Source organism: Tripterygium wilfordii, chromosome 9 (genome assembly GCF_013401445.1).
Source record: "Tripterygium wilfordii isolate XIE 37 chromosome 9, ASM1340144v1, whole genome shotgun sequence".
Lineage (NCBI taxonomy): Eukaryota > Viridiplantae > Streptophyta > Magnoliopsida > Celastrales > Celastraceae > Tripterygium > Tripterygium wilfordii.
In genome coordinates this window covers 5517269-5538845 of record NC_052240.1, presented here as the reverse complement: position 1 = coordinate 5538845, position 21577 = coordinate 5517269, and the positions used below count along the sequence as shown (strand labels likewise).

Sequence of the window (21577 nt, the reverse complement as noted above, 5' to 3'; positions counted from 1 at the left end):
AGGAACCACAAGAACACCAATCAACTTGTTAGGTGTGAGGAGGAAAATATCGATCCAATCCCTGCTCGGTTTACATGGAAGCAAAGCATGTTACAAATTTTTTTTGGCTAAATTCAGATTTGGGGAAAGGGAAGGCAGAATCGCATTCGTCCTTCGAAGAAGAAAATATTTATTTTTTATTTAGGGCTTGTTGATGAGTTGGCCTTTTTAATGATGAGGATTTCTTTTTTCTTACACGTGTATGTCATGTTGTCATTTCGGTAGCTAGTTGGGCAAATTCCGGTACTCACATCATCGAAAAGTGGGAATCGGGACATAATTGGGTGACTGTTTATAACATGAAGGATATAATCGAGAAATTTTAAACCTTAATGATATAAATGAGAAAACGATGTAAATTTAAGGGCATAAAATCTGATTTAGTCTAATTGTTAATGTGGAACAATAATTAAATTAAGGAACTAATAAAAAAATTACATCAACAAATTGCAGCCATTGAATAATATTGGGCTTGTTTGGGAATGCTGTGAGGTGTTGTGAGGTGTGGTGCTGTGAGTTATAAAACTGTGGTGCTGTGAGGTGAGTTGAAACGCAAAAAGCAGTTTGGCGCATAACTTTTAAAACTATGGTGCGGTGCGGTGCGGTGCGTTTGACGTATCAAAATTACATTTATATTAGATGACTAATAATATTAATATAAAATCACTCAAGGTTTATCTTGTACATTAATCTAAAATACAATAATTGACCTAATTTGATTACGTAGGACAAGTCAACATATATTGTAAGTGTTTGGGAGTGTGGTGATGTGTGGTGAGGTGCTGTGAGGTAAAAAGCTGTGGTGCTGTGAGGTGAGTTAAAACGCAAAAGCTGTTTGGCATGTCACAAAAAACTGTGGTACTGTGAGGTGTGTTGCAACTGAACACAGTTACAACACACTGCCAAACACATACATTATTATTAACACACTGCCAAACACATACATTATTAACTACATCCGTGGATGGGTCCAACCATGCACCCTTCAAGGAAGTTGTGGATCTATGCACCGGTTCATCTAAATTCTCTAAAATTAACAAATGTATTTGATTTCGTATGATATAAAAGAAAATATATATATGTGCTTATAACAATTCCGGTACTCACTAACACAACCTTCTCCAAACTATCGTCTACCATTCATTTTTATCTACTTATCAATAAACTCATTTGTCATATCACATCCATTCATTTTCAATTCTTTTCTCAGCTTCACTCATTTCCACTATCATCTGCTGAAGGTCATGAAAATATATATTAGTGTTTATACCAAAAATAATTATTACACGTCAGTTGACACGTGACAAGGAAGGACATACAATTGGTAACGGTCAATCAATCCTTAAAGGACATGAGGTAAGGGCAGGACATTGTTATTTTTAATATTTGTTCATTTTGTAGGTTTTTGGGTGAGTGCTGACCTGAAATCTAATGATTAGTTGTTGAAAATTAAAAAATGACTGAAAGTCAATGTCCAAAAGGTTATAAATGAGAAAATAATTGTTTTAACGATTTATTGTATTTCAAATCAATTTGTTGAGGAATAATCAAGATTTTAGGAGGATTATCTCAAAGAAAATTTAGGATCAGAGTTTGTTAGCCCTACATCCCTGAATTTACTCAAACACGTTTTCAGCTACTGCACGACACTAAAAAACCAAGGTCACATTCGTCCTATACTCCGAAGAAGATGACATTTTCCCACGACCTTTCGTTCTTAGGATTTCTTGTTCATCAAAGAGGAATTGAGGTTGACATACAAGAATAAATTCAGAGCCGTTCTTGAAGCACAACCTCTTGACAACAAGAAGGAACTTCAAAGATTCTTAGGATATATAAATTTTCTCGAGAGATTCATCTCCAATCTTGCTAGGAAGGTCTAGGTATATTCTCTAAACTCCAAAAATTGAAGCAGGAAGAAGGATTCATCTGGAAGGAGAGACTCCGTAGATTTTCAAGAAGATTAAGGAGTATCTAGCAAGACCTCCTATCCTTACTTCTCCAGTACCAAAGAAGGTATTGAAGCTCTATATTCCAGTAGCAAAAAGATCTATCGGATGCCTTCTAGCTCAAGATAATGAAAGTGGCAAAGAATAGACGATCTACTATCTCAACTGACTATTATCTCCCACAGAGCAGCGATATTCTCCTATTGAGAAACTTTGCTTGAGTTTTTTTTTTTTTACAGCCACCAACCTCAGACATTATATGCTGCGAGTTACAGTTTTGCTCTTGTGTAAGATTGACCTCATCAAATACCTTTATCAAGACCGATCATCAGAGGCGAAATTGATAAGTGGCCAATCGTCCTAATGGAGTTTTACTTTTCAGTATGTACCTCAGAAAGCGGTGCAAGAACAGGCGCTTGCAGATTTTCATGCAAATCATCTTTGTCTAGAAGTTGAAGAAACAGAGTCCCCAGAGTTAAGGACATTCTCCATGATAGAACGTTTTCTCTCTCAAAATATTTGTTATATTTCGAAAAAAATTTACATATTCAGAAGCAATGCGTAAAAGCATTTTCCAACAACACCCATTGTCGATAGTTTTATCTAAATATTCTTAATTACATTATTTTTGAATAACAATTTCATTACAAAAACAATGAATTTAGCTGTGAATAAAGAAAACAATTAATTTTAGAGTGCATTTGCTGAATTCCATTGTTTTTATTAGAGATATGCATGTTCCAATATTCATTGCCAATAAAATTTCAACATAAATTGACCAAAAGTCATTGTTTTTTTCCTAGTATGTGGGATGTGTGAGTTCCAGTGTGCATTCAGTATGAAATTTCGTTGTTTTCAAAAATAATGTAAATACTACAAAACCTATGTAAATTGTCTGTTTGAGGTGAAATTTCATTACATCATGATAGTAGAACATATATTCATTATTTTAAACATTGAAAGAAATTGTTTTGTCTGTTTGAGGTGAAATTAGGTTGTTTTCCATATTGTTATTTAAATTACTTTACTTTTAAAAACAATCTAATTGTCATATAGGCTATGTAAAATGTCTGTTTGGTGGGAAATTTCATTACAAAATGATGCTAGAACAATGTAACTACATAGTTTTTCAACAAAGTATGAAGTTTATTAAAATATTGAAAGTAGCATGTGTTACAGAAAAACATTGTAATGAGGACTATGTTACACAAAAATAGTGTAATAAAGAGTCTGTCTTAATCTAAAATAATGTATTATAAATGTCATACATGCCAGATTGAAAACAATAAATACTCTATGCACTTAAAATGTGATCTATGTCAGCATGCTTAGATGGCAATGCCACCTAGATTTGGGTTAAAAATTGGTGGGATATTTATCATTTTTGCCCAACTACATATTAAATTTATATTTGGTAGTGCTAAGTATTCCAACTCTAAACATCCCGAGTCATATGAAGACTATATGACAATGTTGACTTAGCATGTGGCATGACAAAAAAAATTATATTTTGAACAAAAATACCCATATTTCTTTAAAAATTATCGGTCCAATTCTTCTCTGCTACATGCTGACATTATTGTTTTTTTTTATATTTTTAAAATATAATTTCAAAATATTTTCTCTTTCAAATTATATGCTAGATTTCGAAAAAAAAATTACTACATATCCGACATCAACATGTAAAGTTCTTTCCAACAATACTCATTATCAATATTTTTTTATCTGATCATTCTAAATTCCATTGTACAACAAATAATGGAATTACAATGTTTTCAAAAAAAATGAAATTTATTAAAATATTGAAATTAGGCCTTAAAGGTGAAATTTAGACTAAATTCACGTTCCAAAGAAGAATAAATTGTTTTTTCTATCTTCTGATTGAAATTTCATTGTTTTTGAGCTACTATCAACTCGGAGATTGAAGAACAAACAGTAATGACCAAAAATTATCATTTAACCTAGTCAACATTGACCACAAACCAATGACAAGTAAAGCCTAGTTACTACTACTTTATCATTCTTATTATCATGACTAAGCATAATATCTAAATATCGCCCAACATGGTTTATAAATCCAAGCCATAGATGAACTAAAATTAGTAGGCTACAAGATTAGTAGGCTACAAGAAACTAGGTAGCTCATGTCGGCGACATTAACTTTATACTGACAGTCTAAATCATTTTCTCCTCGAATATCTTCTCCAACCACCTCTATTACGACCCACACCTCCTCATATGACGTCATTAGTTTACTTCGTCGATACCTTTTATACCTTACATCCCATCAATCACCTCATTATCTCCTCAAGACACACCTTTATGACAATAAATCCAAAAACAGCTAAGTAGCTAACCTTACTCTCGGAAATGACAAAATCCAAAAGGATTTACTCTAACACATGTCTAAAATCCTTTAAACCCAAACAATTCCCAAGATCCTTACCTTAGGCAATACGAATCACCCTACATTATAAAAGGAGGCCATCAACATCAAGTAAGAAAAAATGAGTGGATTAACTAAATATTACAGTTTTTACTTGAGAAAAACATATGATTAACTTGATCATGGAAGCTTCCTTGGTCAAAACCCCTCTGACCAAGGAACCTAACATCTCTTGTGAATTTTGTAAGATTGTCGGTGGTTCTTAGATACATATCATTTTTTCATTAAATTTTCACCACACTTACAAAATGGGGTTAACCTAACTCACTACAACAAACAAGTGATTTTGTGATGGAATTATCCATCACCAAATAAGAAAATTCTGTCACAAAACGGATTTGTGACGGAAAAAAATTTGTCACAAAAACTCTCATTGCAAAATATTAGTGACGGCATTTTGCGATGGATATTTTGTGACGGATTTTGCGATGGTGGGTCATGCGTTAATTAAATAATAAAAAATATATATCTTCATATTTACGACGGATAATTCTGTCACTAATAAAATAATATTTTTAGTAAATTTTTTTAAAAAATTGCGATGGATTTTTCTCTCACTAAAAATTATATTTTTTTAAAAAAATTTACAATTTTTATTTGCAATGGAAAATGATTAAATTTCCTTCACTACTTATTTTTTCATAACATTTTATTTCTGTATTATTTATTTTAATGCAATATTACCTTTTCATTAATATAATTGTATTAAAAATGTAATAAAAAGTAATTATATAAAAGCTTTAAGCAAGATGTTTGACAAAGTTTTCACAAAAGAATACAACCCCAAAATCTACCCTTCATCGGAAGTGTGCCCATCATCCTTGCTATCATCGCCAATGTCATCACTAGGTGGTTGCATCCCAAGCCGGGCAACGAGTCCCTGCATCCTTTGATTTTGTTTCTGAATCATCAAGTTCTGTTTCTCCAACCTCCGGTCTTGTCGCTTCATCTTTTCGCTTTGTGTCTCCGAGGATTGCTTATAGAACTACAACTCCTCCTGCAATGTACTAATCATAGTGCATTGATATGAGAATTGATCATGTAACTCGGAGTTCATTCAAGCCACGCACTCCTCAATCTCCTACTGCAAATAATCAGGACGCGATCCAAATGGTCTACTGTAGGAGGATGAAAAGCGCATATGTGACGTCTCTGATCCAAGATGGTAGATACGACCTTCCTTATTGACCCACTTAGTCACCTCCATGAATATGAAATCATCATCTTATGGCTCAAGAGGTGACTCTCCGGAGGTCGATGCTTGACTGGAAGGGGCCTTCCTTCAGCTTGTTGTTATAATGTTGTATCAATATTATAAAAGTTATATATCAACTATCATGCATGACGATTTAAATATCATATAAAATTTCAAATTTAATAAAATTTATATTACTTACATATGTAGTGGCTACTCAGCGTTCAACGAATTCTTGGGTAGCCTTTTTTGGTATGGCAATGACGAAAGAGCTCAGCCTTAGTTGGAGGCTGACCCAATTTTTTTTTCCCTGCATTCGTTGTATACAAGACAAGTTAATTTTCATCTTCAAGCAAATAAACAATTGAAAAGGTAAACTTGATTTAAAAATATAAAAATTTATCAATCTCTTCTTATGTTCCAAGCGTGGAATAGAGTCACCAGTATTAGTGCACCCGTCAGTCTCAGATGCTCGGTTCATCTTTGCCTTCTCCATTTTCCTCACATAATCCAGTTCCACCCAAAGCTTTTCAAGTGCATCTCAGGCTTCCTCTTGAATCCATTCACCATAATCATCCTTTTTTCGAACCCTTTGCATAATTTTCCGCAATATATCTCCATTCTTCTTATTCCATAATTTTTTTACTGCATCAGGGCAAATGCAATGGGAATTAATTTGCTGGGCCAACATTTTTGTTGGCCCGGTCCCACCTCTATTACACAAAAAGTCAAGTCAAACACGAATTCTAATACAGCCACATCAGCAAAACACAAATTTCTATAAACTTTTTCTTCCCACACACTTTCTCTTTCCACCCAACCCAACAACATTCCATTCCTCCATATTATCCACAACAAAACTACATCAAAACATCAAATATCAATACATCCACATCAGCAAAACACTTATCCCAATACAGCCACATAAGCAAAACACATTTTACAATACAGCCACATCAGCAAAAGACAATGTATTTGTTGGCCCAATACCACTTCACCATTGCATTTGCCCTCACCATTGACGGGTCCCATCTAAATTGATTTTGTAAAATGTAAATATATATAATAGGTAGCAATTAAGTCATTTTAAATTTAAGAATATGTTAAAGATTATCCTAATACACATTGACACTTGACCAGTGAACCATAGCAGCTCACTATGAAAATGTGATAATCTTCGATTGGCAAATTTATGCCTACCTCAAATTGCTGAAAATAAAAGTCCTTGGCTAACTTAGGAACACTCTTCCATGTATAAGCGACATGCTCGAACTTGGACTTAAGGATTGAAGTCATCTTCCTGTGAATGTCATAAGGCTCGAATCTAGAAAAATATAAATAAGAACATATTATTGACATATATGTTTCTTTAATTAATAATAATGATGAAAAATACACCTACGCTGAGTTTGAATATGGTCGTATCCAAGTTTTGTTGGCCTCAGTGTTGGTCAGTGGAATTTGTTAGGACGATGATGGTCCGACAGCCTGCGTGTCCATCATAGGGATGTTCGATGTGGGTGCAGGTGGGGTATTGGGCAAGTGAGTAGTATTCGGGGTCATCAAGAAGAGGGGCGATGATGAACCTGGTACCCACATCTCACGATAATGCTGGGGAGGTGAGATGATGGGTGGCAACACCGAATTGACAAACGAGGGGGATAAGGTTGTGTTGTGAGGGGATTCTTGAATCTCTATAACTCCGTTGCCACCAATTTGGACAACTCGACGTTGATGTCTTTCTCGACCTGATGGAGTAACATTATCTTCGCTTGAATGATCACCAGCCATCTACCATTTATTTCTTTAGTGACGGAAATGCATTTCCGTTGCAAAAAGTCGATTTTCTGTCGCTAGCAAAAAGTTGATGATTAGACACTATCTGCAAAAAACATTTTTGTCAGAAACTTTAGCTACGGAATTAGTGACGAAAATATATTTCCGTCGCAAAAATTAACAACTAGTGACGGAAATGCATTTTCATCACTAACAAAAAGTTGACGATTAGACACTAGTTGCAAAAGGAGGTTTTGTCAGAAACTTTAGCGACGGACTTAGTGACGCAAAAAATTTTCGTCACTAAATGTTGGGACAAAAATGATTTTCAGTAGCAAAAAAAAAAGCCGCTCTGATACCCTCTATGGAGGCCTGTTTTTTCAGACATATTTGTGACAGATTGGGTGACGGAAATATTGTTGTCACTAATATTAGCGAAGAAATTACGCTTTCGTTACAAATCCGTCACTAAATTACGTCACTAAATTTGGCAAGTGTTTGCGCTAAAATTTGTCACGGAATTAGTGATGGAAAGTTCTGTCACTAATTCCGTCCCAAATTGATCCTTAGAGCATCCACATCAGATTATCTAAACATGAGTCTGTCTGTAAAATTTAGAGATTTTGTCAAAATAGAGTTCTGCATCAGATTACCTAGAGGTTCCCTATTTTACAGAATATGAACAGTAGTTCCCTACATCTAGATAACCACTATTCACTTCCCTAAACATAAAATAATATTTTTTACTACTTTATTTTCTCCTCTCTCCTCTCTCCTCATTTTTTCCCTCCTCTCTCTCCTCACTCCTTTCTTTCTCTCTCATCTCTTTCTCTCTCCTCCCCTCACATTTTGACTCCTTTCTCTCTCCTCACTTTTTCTCTCTCTCTTCTTTCTCTCTCCTCACTCTCTGCTCTCTCTCTCCTCACTCCTTTCTTTCTCTCTCCTCTTTCTCTCCTCACTTTTTCTCTCTCTTCTTTCTCTCTCCTCAATTTTTTTTTCTAATTTTTAATAACATTAATTTATTATTTTAATTAATATATTGTTTTAAATGTAATTAATTTATTATTTTAAATAGAAGTAGTTTATATGAATAGAATAAATAAAGGAAAGAGAAATAAATATTATTTTAATGCAATAGAGAATATGATAGGTAATCTGATGCAGTGTTGATTGGATAGGGAATCTGTAAAATAGGGGAAAGTGACATTTTGTCTGTATTTTAGGGAATCTGTTAAGAGAAACTGATGCAGATGCTCTTAATAATAACGACACTAATTTCATCGCTAACATAAAAAGTAGTGACGAAATTAAATCCGTTACAAATTAATAGTTTACTTCTAAACTATACAAACACTATTTATTAGAAAAAAAAAGTTGAATTTTCTTTAACGACACGTATTTTTGTGGGTTATTGTATAAATCGATAGATTTATCTAGTACACATCCAAAAAATAGTGACGATTGGTTCCATTAGGAAAAAAATTTAATTGGGTGATAGCCTAGTTGGTGAATCTCTATAGGGTCAAATCATATGAACTCGAAAGGTCTTGAGTTTGATTTACATTGGGAGCAATACCCTTATGGCCATGCACCGGACTTTGGCCCAACTTACCTTGTCGTCTAACGATTTTCCATGTTTCCTCATGATGTAATATGTGTGGAAAGTGCCAGAAAAACAAGAGAAGAGATGTCACCATGATCATCACTAGCACTATAAAAGGAAAAGGAAGAGAAGTTTACAACCACCCCGTATCAAACACAGACTCCACGTCTACATATCTTTACTGCTTTTTTAGATAATGACTCTGGTAACTTATCTTTTCAATTAGGATGGCTCCAGCTAACCAGTTTCTAGCTTAGCTGTTTACTTTTCAAAGTCTCGCGGGTATGTTTTGTTTTAGCTTATAAAGCACGCTAGATACATTCCAGGATGTATTCATTTTCAATGAACTTCCTGATGCATTCCAGCAATGTATTGTTTTTCATTTCTTTCCAATAGAAGTCCTTTCATTCCAACGATAGTCTTCTGTCTCCTATTTTCCCAGCTTGGCACGATATGAATTTTAAATCTTTTCCCAGAAGGCAACCGCGAACCAGCAGCTTTGTGTTCTCAACCTACACACAGTTCGTTTGGTGAAGGCAAATAAAGTTGAAAACAAATAAAGCATCAATTGGCTATCAATTTCTTCGAATGAATAACATGATAGCACAACCTAGTTGTACATCCTCATCTCATATGGTTTTGTGAAATCAGATCAGTATATCAGGTTGATTTGAGTCTTTGAGAAGACCACCTCATATGACCTTCCTTGGCAATCCAGTGTAATTCTCAAAGACAAATCGTAAAAGACAAATATGAAATATCTAACCCTAAAGACAAATAGCTAAAAGCAATTGGAAAATTCTAAAGACAAATTAAAATTTGTTTGGGAGAAGAATAGAGAAAATGAGAGAGAGAACTACCATTGTGGCTTTGTCTGTTTATCTTTTTCTTTCAGTTGATCTTCTTTCTCTTGCAGTCTCTTTCAGTCGATTTTCTTTCTCTTACGTGACGGGGGAGAGGAGAGGGGAAAGATAGGGTTGGGCTAGGCCAAACACATTAGGATGGGTTGCGGGCAATGATTAGAATCTAGGGTTGACAAAATTAGAAAAGACCTAACAAATATAACTTTATGTTCAAAAAAAATTAAATTGCACACCCTTACGCAACAATATGTCTGCCCCTGGTGCAAACTCTTTATGAAAATCAATCTTTGAACAGACAGTAAATTTTTGCACACCTGAACACACATCATCCATAATCCAAACACTCCTATCTCCAACAGCCAGATTTTGGTTATATCTCTTATCCAACATAGAAGACATCGAACACTCACATGTTTATTAATTTTTACTGGTTCAATATTCCATGATTAAGCCCATTTAACTTTTTATTCATAAAACTAAATAAAGGGGAAAAAAACCCCCATAAAGAAGCTTTGACGATACAAACAAAGTTGCAAACAAAAACGGATGGCGATGTGGGGTAGGATTTGACTTTTGACGCGTGTGGTTGGATCGTAGCCCAACAGAATCATGAATCGGCTTTAACACGTGTCACCTTTTTCCCTCGTCATGGTAGGCACGTGGCAATTGTTCTGGCAAATGGGATTTTTGGATTTGCAAAAGTCATGTTGCAATGAAAAGATTTATTTAATCTGGGGATGAAAAGAATATTTTTTGTGAGTAAAAATTACAAGTCTTGTGGCTTATGAGAAGGTTTTAGCCTTTAGGTTTTTTGATATTTTGTTAATCGTCTCAATTAATCCTAATTACTTATAATCAGCTTGATCTCATTCCTTTGGCAAAAACATGCAATTATTGATAAGAAATCATCATGTTTTTGGCATTGGGAGATAACACCAACTTTATACAACTAAAAGACACGATTTATGGGGAATTGAACATTTTTTTATGTAAGCATGGAAAATTGTCCCTACATATTTATGACACGATTTTATTTTTATTTTTTTTAATGTAGATGTAGGGGATGGAGGAGGCTCGAACCGGTGACCTTAATAAAATATCATACACATGATTACTATCTGAGCTACCCATACTTCCTCATTTTCATTTTTATTTACAGTTGAAGAAAAACATATTTGAATATATTGAAATTTAATCTTTTTTTTTTTTTTTTCCAAATTTCAAAATCATTATCCAAATTTTAGTAGGATTTGAAATTCGAGTCAAATAATCGAAATTCAAAAAAGTAGATTGAGAGCGAATCACACACAAAGTCCATCGTTAACATTTAACAGTCTTCGGACAATTCCGTTTTACCACGCGCCTACAACGTAACGGCGTAACCTTCCAATTTATTCCTGCTCGGCCATTTGCCCCCAATATGCAGAGCGTAGATGCCACGCAAAACGAACGCGCTTTGCCGTTAATGCCTTTTCACTCCACGCCTTATAAGCCTCAAAAAGTAACAATTTTTCTCTGAAATTTAACAAATCTTCTCACCTTCTCTCTCTTTGTGAATTTGACGATTTCATTTCAATGTTTTGTAATATCAGAATTTGATATTTCGATTTCGATCTGTTGAGTTATAAGTGCAAGCTGGAGATCAAGGTTTCGGGGACTTTTGAGATTTGATCTTGATGTCTGCACCGCCGACGGCGCCGGCGTCGTATTGGTGTTACAGGTGCAGCCGATTTGTGAGGGTATGGAGCCGCGACACCGTGATTTGCCCGGACTGCAACAGCGGCTTTGTGGAGGAGGTTGATAACCCGCCGCTTGCCAGCCAGGCGGATGCGCGTCGGAGGCGGTTCCCTGCCGCCGCGATGTACATGGTCGGGAATCGATCAAATCCGGACCAGAGCCTGACCCCTGCTCTCCGAAGGACCCGCCGTATCGCCGGAGACCGGTCGCCGATTAATCCGGTAATAGTTCTCCGTGGACAGTCCGATGGGGAAAACGAGAGTCGGGGATTCGAGTTGTATTACGATGAAGGCGATGGCTCTGGGTTGAGGCCCTTGCCGCCGAGTATGTCGGAGTTTTTGTTGGGATCCGGTTTTAATCAGTTGCTGGATCAACTCTTGCAGATTGAAATGAACGGAATAGGTCGCTGTGAGCATCCTCCGGCGTCGAAAGCTGCAATAGAGTCCATGCCGACAATAATCATCGACCAGACTCACATAGCAATGGAATCTCACTGTGCAGTTTGTAAGGAAGCTTTTGAATTGGAGTCGGAGGCAAAGGAGATGCCATGTACGCACATCTACCACTCCGATTGCATCCTACCTTGGCTTTCCCTCCGCAATTCGTGCCCTGTTTGCCGTCACGAATTGCCGGCGGATAGCCATGGCTCGCCCGTGTCTAATCACAGCGGTCGGCTTTTGGGTTCGAACAGCGAAGATGATTCTGTGGGATTGACGATATGGAGATTGCCGGGAGGAGGGTATGCTGTGGGGAGATTTTCAGGGGCAAGAAGAGGAGGTGAGAGGGAGCTGCCTGTGGTGTACACGGAGATGGACGGTGGGTTCAACGGTGGGCGTGTGCCGAGGAGGGTCTCATGGGGTGCAAGGGGAAGTAGGGGAGGAAGAGAGATCCGTGGGCTTCGTCACTTAGTCCGCAATTTGTTTTCTTGTTTTGGTATTGGAAATGGAAATGATAGTGGAAGGATTGAAAATGGGAGTAGGAGTTCAAATTCGAGCTCGAGCACTGGTATGAGGATTAGGAGTAGTACAACATCAATAAGAAGAAGGGGTTGGTTAATGGAGGCTGATTGAGTGAGGAGCAGATGGTGAATTATGTGAGAGACAGAAGGCATTGAAGTTGGAACGTGTGTATATACTGAAGAGGGAGAAAAGTGTTGCACTTGATGGGCAATTTACAAGTCTCAATCTTTCTTAATTGGGAAACTGTTACTGATTTGCAGTAAACATGAACTAATTGGGATGTTTGAGGGAAACAGAAAGAGCAGAAGCAGTGGAGTTCAAACACGGAAAATACGGAATCAGTGTTGTTGTTTGGGGAGAAAGTATTGAACAAAATGGTATGTCTGAGAAGCAGAAAGATCAGATGCAGAGAAGCTCAAAGAGGGAAGATGTGGAATTAGTGTTGTTGTCCGGGGATAAAGAAGGTACCAATATTGCCATTTGCCACTATTAGAGGATCGGTAGTCTTCTTTTTTTTTTTTTTTTTTGCCTTTTGTTTTGTCTTTTTCGCCATTATGTGTAATATTTAGTTAAGCTTGTTATGTTCCATCTTCAATGTCATTCTTTTCGGAAAAAATTCTATAAATGCTATAAAAAAGACAAAAAAAAAAAAGGCTGCTTGAAATTCTCTCATGTCCTTTAAGTTTACAAGTGATAGCCTTTTTGAATCTTGTGTTGTATGCTACAAATACAATGGATGGACTTAACACACTTGCTCAGTAGCAGTTATACTTGTATGATGGGCGAATACCTGAATTTAAGGTTTGCTTTGCCTATCCTTTGAAATGGGAAATGCTTTGGATGGTTTGCTCTTGGTAGGATAGGTTAGGTTGGCTTATTTGAAAATTGAAACTGATATTGAAAGTTGTAGGTGAACAACAATTAGCTGGATATGTTTAGTAAGCAGTTACTAGCATTCTTGGTTGAAATTTTATATAGCTATGACAATGGTGAATTTCCACTGGTACACAGTGTGCTTGTCTGATTGGTTGCATCTTGAATATGTTGAGAAGGCAATCTTGAAGTAGTTGAAGTGGCTAGTCAGTCGTGGAATTGTCATGGAATATTGGAGTGATGAATTTGGTTAATATAGCTATCAAGTCACAAATTGCTATCTTATGATTGCTAAAGGAACAAATCAGCAGCTGATGCGCTCTGCTAGCAAGGATGATTGAAGATTCTATTCAATGATAATGTTCTGTTTGGAGTCTTTGAACTGCCAAATAAATTGCATCTTGTACCCTAAAAGACAAAACCAGCTACACTGATTAAGGGATTCCTATGAACTTTGATTTGCATTAGGTGCCAGTCTTTACAGATGCTTTTAGTTTGCGTTACAGCCAACGTTTGTTGAAGGGGATATTTCAAGGGATTCCAGCTAAGGAAATCAAGTTTACAGTTATCCCCTTTGATATTATGGGGTTATTGATTTCCTGAGCTGTAGGAATTAGATTATTTAGATGTTGATGGCATAGTTCACGCGTGCAACCAGAAAGGAAAGGAGGATGACTGGATGAGGCAAATTCCATCTGAACAGCGACATATGTTTTTGAATAGTGAAACAATTATATTTATTGGTGGGATCCATCATAATGTGCTCTTGTGGTGGAGATAAAAAGAAAAAGAAAAACTTTCTGGGGGAAAACAAACTTTGTGCAATTGTAGTCATGTAGTGACAGAACCTTTTGTCTTTACTTTTCATGGGCCAAACAAAGCAGGCACATGAATCTGTATTCCCAACTCTCCAGAGCTAAATCATTCATAGGGTGCAAGACGAGTTTTTACCAAGTTTGAGATTGTTTGTTAAGAAACATAACACGTTCGACCCAAGATTGAGGGCTTTATGCTGAGTTGTGAAGATCTTGGTCAAGCTTGTTTTGTTTTAAAAAATTATTGAGGTCGAGTGTAAACGAGTTTTTTTTTTTTTCTTTTTTTCTGCAATAGTATGACTATTAATTAATTGAATGGGCCATAAGTATTAATGGCATCGTCAAGAGGTCAAAGAGTGAGGTGAGTTTATATGCATGATTGAAGCAATCATACAATCAACATGGGAAGAACAGACAAACATGTAATTAATTTAGGAGTGGGGTCTTTGTGAATTTTGATATGAAAGCGCGTTTTTATTTATCTTGCAAACAATTGAATTCACACCACGCTTTCCATGCACACGGCTTTACATATATATATATATATATATATATATATACCTTCTCCGTGGGAGACTTTGAGGTTGAAATCACACCAAATACTTTGTTTTATTGATCAGTTGACTCCTCCACAGTTTCATATATATGTAACTCTAATAGAATTGTAATCAAATCAGTATTTACTATTAGCATGTTTAGCAAAGCTTATAAATTTCAAAATAAAAAGGAACTTATTTAAGAGCTTTTTTTTTCACTTCTTCTTTTCTTTCATTAAGATGATATTGTATATATATAATAGTATAAAATTTTTAAATATTAATTTTCATTTCATTTATATAAAAATATGTTGTAATTTATACTTTTAAAATTAAAATTAACAATAGTATAAAAATAGTATAACATAAAAAACTATAATAATTTATGTTGTTCTCATTTGTTTTCTGATTTTTTAATTATATCTTTTATACTACACTTAAATAGATTTTTCACAACTTATAAAGTAACATCACCTTTAAGTTTCATCAAATTATTTCACAACTTATAAGTTAGCTTATTTTGACAGCAAATAAGCTCTGCCAAATGGAGTCATGTTTATAATGTCTAAATACAATTACCATACAGATCATACAATTTTATTTTTTATTATTGGCTAACACGCACAAATTCTAAACTAACCTTTTAGGTATGAAATCAGATCGATCATATAAATACAATTACCATATAGATATAGATAAGGAATGATATGTAGGATATATAAATCAGAAAATAGGAAAATAGACTTTTGATGTTCTAACATATACCGGTCACAGACTTATCGGATAACTAATGAACCACCCAATCCTTGTATTCGGAAAAAAAATGGCCCCAAGAAACAATTTGTGCAAGTGAAGTTTTGAACTCTTGATTTATACAATGGGAGGTACTTATCAAGCTTCGGCTTGTCAGTTAGTTAATCTGTTATGGTTTTGATGACGAGCAGAATCAAATAACTAGTTGGTAGTAGACCTTTCGGTATTGCGTACGTCCTAGTTGATCAGACAATGACGATGTTCTTCGCTGCACAGGTAAAGAACGTGAACTGCGGGATCCCAAAAATTTTCCTTAGGGAGAACACTCCGACGCTCAAGTGAGTTTGGTAATGTAAGAAGGCAAAGGAGATTACTGCTTGGTAATGAGAACTTTCTCTTTAGTTAGTAGTAGAAAGTGAAAAAAGTGAGACCACCATACCTGAGTGGATGTCCCCTTTTATATGCTACTATTATAACCGCTATTTTACAATTATAACCAATCATTTGCGGTTGTAACAGCACGCTCATTTATGATCGTGGGAACTAGAGATGCGCTTGGCATTTATGGTAGGATGGTTTACCAACCTATCCATGTCGATCATCCCAATAATTGAGATGACGATTACCAAGGTGATGACACTTGGTTATACTGAGGTGATCCTCAACACAGAATCTTGTTGAGTGGACATGTGTTAGTGTTTTATTGAAAGGGTATTTTAGTATTATCACATGTCCCCAATCTTTTTCCTCGGGAAGTTGAATCGACTGAGGTGAAAGAGTAAATCACCAAATGATATATTCACTTTAAAAGTGTAAAATAAACAAGATTCGCAAAAACATGTTGCATGCAACAGTGGCATAAACACCTCAAATATAGTATAAATGTTTTATAAAATGTTGTAGTTATGACTACCCTCACCTTTGTCATTATTCTTGACCTTATTATGCGGGTGCCTTCCATTTTCTTTTATGGTATATGAGACTTGGACCTACGACGTCTTCCATTCTTATCCAATTCATAATTTTAGTTTCGGGAAATACATACGTCATTACAAACATTAGTTCTATTTTTGATACTAATTTGGTGACTATGAAAATCCCTTATCCACTTTATAATCCTTTCCCATTTCACCAATGAATTAGATTAGAATTTATCTTTCCTCACCCTTGTCAGACTGTAGAGGAAGTTCTTCCTTGTTTCTTGATGATTCCTTAACTTTTGATTTCCTTGGATCTTTCTTACTTTGTCCTAGTTGTTACCCATTTTCTCTGGCTACCCCTTTTTCCTATTCTTTTCTCTACTTCTCTCTTCTTTTCTCTCGGTCACTCTCTTCTCTCTTTCTTTCTCAGTTATGATTCTTGTTCTACTTCTTGTTGTTTATAAAGATCCCAAAATTATGCACCTCATCTCATCCAAGATCCCTAACTCAAAAGTGGTGATCCAGTACCTGTTGGAAAAATATGGTAGGATTGGTGGTGATTGTAATAAAACTTGTACAAAATTGGTGCGTCAAAGTGTCTAGTCGCATTCCTCAAGACAGTATTTGCCCCCACCAAATGGTTGCATTGGGTTATAGCAAATCCACCTCTAGGATACAATGAAGCCTGGTTTATGGATCACCTTCTTCTTGGTACAATGATAGTAGAAGGTCAGAGTACTTTGAGAATAATCAAAAGAGAGAAAGATACTTGTCTTTCTATTTCTGCAGCAATAGAAAACTTTTATGAAGAGAGAATGAGAGAAAGTTGATAGAAAATTGAATGATGAAAAATAGTTGGAGAATAACTCTATTTATAGAGTTTGTGGTGACTCTTCACATAAGACACCATAAATGAATACGTCTTTACAATGTAAAGAGTTGCCTCTAAACCAATGAACACGTCTTTTCAAAGGAAATAGTTTGTAAAATAGTCATGTCTTTTCAAATATTGAAGAGTTTTTAAAACACCAAATAAAAACTCAAACTTATTTTGAAAAATCTCCAACAGTACCATCCCTTATGATCATACTCCTCTGTGTTTGGCTTGTTTCCTTACCACGTATCCTGATTTTTCCTTGCTAGGTTTACCATAAATCGCCACACGTCCTACTTAAGTTACATACCTTACACTTAACTTAGCATGTGCTACAACTCTCTCTAATTGCCTATCCCAATACACTTGTCCCTTTTATATGCTTTATAGCATAGTTTTTAAACCCGACCCGTGCATCGAACCTTCAAGGCTGAAGGTTCGAGGTTCGACCGTTACGATGAAGGCTGAACCGCCGCTTTTTAATAAATAATAAAATATTATGTATTTAAATATATAATATAAGTATATAGTATATATACAAAATGAATATAAATTAATTATTTATATAGTATACATACAAAATAAATATAAATATATAGTATAAATATAATATACTATAGTATATATACAAAATGAATATAAATATAAAGATAAACTATAAGTGGTTTGTGGTTTTTTTTGTTTATTTACTTTCTAAAACCTCGTTTATATATTTATATTTTTTTATTCCTGTTCAAAAAAAAAAAAGGGTGTCTTGTTGTTGTAGTCTGTAGGCCGTAGCAATGTGGGACCAATGAAGTAAATGTTAAAGTCAAAACATTTGCATTTGTAAAGAATCTCACATCGCTTACAAAGAAAAGGAGTCATCAATGAAGTCAATAAAAGGCAACAAGAAGGCCAACCTTGGTCATGTGAATGTAAAGTCAGCAGTGCTGACGTTGTGCTTTCCAAAGCACTAGCATTTACTACTACAACACCCAGCTAGCCGGTTTTCATCAAACCTGTCGGTTCATAGGTTTGACGAGTTTTACGGTTCAATTCATTGTTTATAACGGTTCGATGTTTAAACGGTCTAAATGTATGAAACGGCCAGTGAAAACTTTTGGTTCATGGATTTTACGGTTTAACCGGTGGACTGGTTTGAGTTTAAAAACTATGCTTTCTAAGTCATATTCAATAGAATTCATCCATGTCAAGCTAATAGTTCATTGGCTCTTGTTCATGTTATTTTTCTTAATAAGAAATTATTATTATTGCTACCAGCAGACTAATATGCATACCCATGCTATGTCTCTTATTTATATATGTATATACATATATTTTCATACATTACACACTTCGATTATATGGGCCTGGAAATACGACCTCAACTTTCAAACTGCAGTGACCAGAGCCAGCTGTTCTGCTCGACTATATCTAGTTTCTGGGTCTAACATCACCTTGCTAACATAATTTATCGGTCGTTGACTCTTTTCTTGTTCTCAGATTAACACTGCACCGACCGCATGTTCAGATGTTGCAAGGTAAAGATATAAAACTTCTCACTTCTTATGTGAGGAGAGTGACAAACACCAAAGTGTTTGTGTACTTATTCCAAGTGTAGGGTATTGGCAAGTAATAAATCGATAAGTCCGATATCGATCCATGAGGAAGCAATGCAAATTTATTGGTGAATGATATGCAAATGACTAGCTAACACTACTAAACGCAATGAATATCAAAACAAAGACAAGTAATAAAAATGACCGAATGACTCGGTAGCATGAGCGATTTCGTAATCAAAGTAAGCACGAATTTGATTTAAAACAATTAATTAGAAACTTAGTCCCTAATCCATCCCGGTGGCTACTCAGTTCTCATACTCAAGGTATCATTGCAAACACGCACCCATCGTTCTCAATCACATAATTAATAGCTATGCAATGGGAAACTCAATTAACTAAGGAAATCATGCATTGGGATTTCATAATTCTCAATCAAGCATATTAAATTGAATCCCTAGACTAGACAATCCAAGAACACAATCAACATGCTATTCACATACACCCAATCACACAAATATCACAAAATTAAAAGAAAGAGATTGAAGCTACGACTCTTAAAGCATACATTGAGTAATCGAAACCTCGCACCCATCATTCGGAACTAGAAACTAGAAAAGAACTTAACCACTCATCATAATGAACATAAACATCAATTTTATAGAGAAAAAACCAATGTTTACAACCAAAATCACAAGAAGTTCGACAAAATCTAGAGAGAGAGAGAAACTACAATGGAGGCTAGATGTTCAAAAGTGAATGAATGAGGTAACCCCCTAAAATCTTAGGGTTTTCCCCTCTTTTTACAATGAAAAATACCGAACTACCCTTATACAATTGTCCCCCATTGGTTACATATAAAATTTTGCCTCAAATGCTCCTGAAATTTCAGTGTAGAAAGTTGCAGAATGTCGACAGGTGTCCAGACGCTTGGTGGAGGTGTCCGGACACTTTATGCATGTTGAGATTTTGGGAGCCTCTGACTCTTTTTGTGAAGTAAGTGTCTGGACGACATTACTGGGTTTCCGGACAGTAGTGTCCAGTCAGATGTATTTGGTGTCCGAACACCTGATGAATTTCCAACTCCTTTCTTCAACTCCAAAACATCTCCAATTCAGTCATTTTAACCCAGTTTTATGCAAAACCAATGAGAGGCAACCATAAGAGTAAAATTAACTAAATTAAACATAAATACACTACTTCAATGCTAGAACATCCTAATTAAAGGACATTAGACATCGAAATAGAGGTCCAGTAAGAGAGTAGAGGAGGTTGACCAAGATTTTTTTTTAGACAATCGATGAATTTTTGGTATTTGTCGGTCCATTGGAACTCCTTTACCTTTCTCAAGGTATTGAAAAAGGGCTTGCATTTATCATCGAATTGAGCAAGAAAAGACCCTAGAGCGGCTGCTCGGCTAGTCAACCTTTGTACCTTCTTAGGATTAGTTGGGGGTTCCATCTCAAGAATAGCTTGTACTTTCTCGAGAATTTCTTCTATTCCTCTTAAAGTGACGAGGAATCCTAGAAACTTTCCCGAGGAAACCCTATATGCACACTTTTCGAGGTTCAACTTCATCTTGAACTTATCCAAGGTATTAAAAACACATTACAGATCGGCTAGATGATCCTCTACCTTATTGCTTTTGACAACTATGTCATCCACATAAGCTTCTGTATTTTGACCGATATGTTATGCAAAGACTTCATTCACCAACCTTTGGTATGTTGCTCCTGCATTTTCCAAGCCAAATGGCATTACTATGTAGTAGTATACGCCCTCATGAGTAATAAAAGAGGTATTTTCCTGATCTATTGGATGCATCTGGATATAATGGTAGCCTGAATAAGCATCTAGGAAGCTCAATACCTCATGTTTGGAGGTTGCATCAACCAGTAGATTTATCTTTCAAAGAGGATGATTATCTTTCGAACATGTTTTGTTGAGATTAGTAAAATCTACACACATCCGTCATTTGCCATTTGCCTTTTTCACCATCACCCTATTTTCCAGCCATTCTAGGTACAGAACCTCCCTGATGAAACCTGCATCCAAAAACTTCTACACCTCTTCTTGGATGGTTTTTTGTTATTTTGGAGCAAAATTTCTCTTTTTCTGCTTCTTTGGCTTGCTGCTTGGTTTTATGCTTAGGCAATGATTAATCACCTTGGCGTTTATACCTGACATGTCGTCTACACTCCAAGAAAAAAACATCAATATTGGATAAGAGCATATTAGTAATTCCCCGAGCAAGATCTTTTGAAAGTTGCGTTAGAGGTAAAGCTTCCTCGGTGTTCCTTGCTCGGTAATAATCGGTGTGAGCTTTTCTACTTGTTCTAGTTTCAAAGTCTTCTAGAGCTCCCAAACATTTAACATCATCATATTGAGTAACGACTTCTTATTTTCTTTCAAGTCAATCAAATAGACTTGTCTAGCTATCTTTTGATATCCCTTTACAATCCACATATGCCTTCATCGATAGGAAATCTCATCTTGAGGTGGTACGTAGATATCACTGCTCGGGCTTTGTGCAAGAGCGGCCTACCGATGATGGCATTGTAAGCCAATTTAATATCAACAACCAAGAAATTTGACATAAACATGTTGGTCTTGGGGCTTGTTCCCAAGGTTATACGTAAAGAGATTATTTCTACTGACAGAACAAACTCTCCACTAAACCCAAAGAGTGGAATTGTAG

General features: G+C 35.7%; 1 protein-coding gene across 1 annotated transcript; it reads left to right on the top strand.

Annotated features, from left to right (window-relative positions):
* The first annotated feature begins 11364 nt into the window (after positions 1 to 11364).
* LOC120006390 (probable E3 ubiquitin-protein ligase RHC2A) lies at positions 11365 to 13231 on the top strand. The gene has a single exon (XM_038856413.1). It carries the CDS (start codon positions 11548 to 11550, stop codon positions 12676 to 12678), a length of 1131 nt encoding a protein of 376 aa, XP_038712341.1. The 5' UTR covers positions 11365 to 11547; the 3' UTR covers positions 12679 to 13231.
* The last annotated feature ends 8346 nt before the right edge of the window (positions 13232 to 21577 follow it).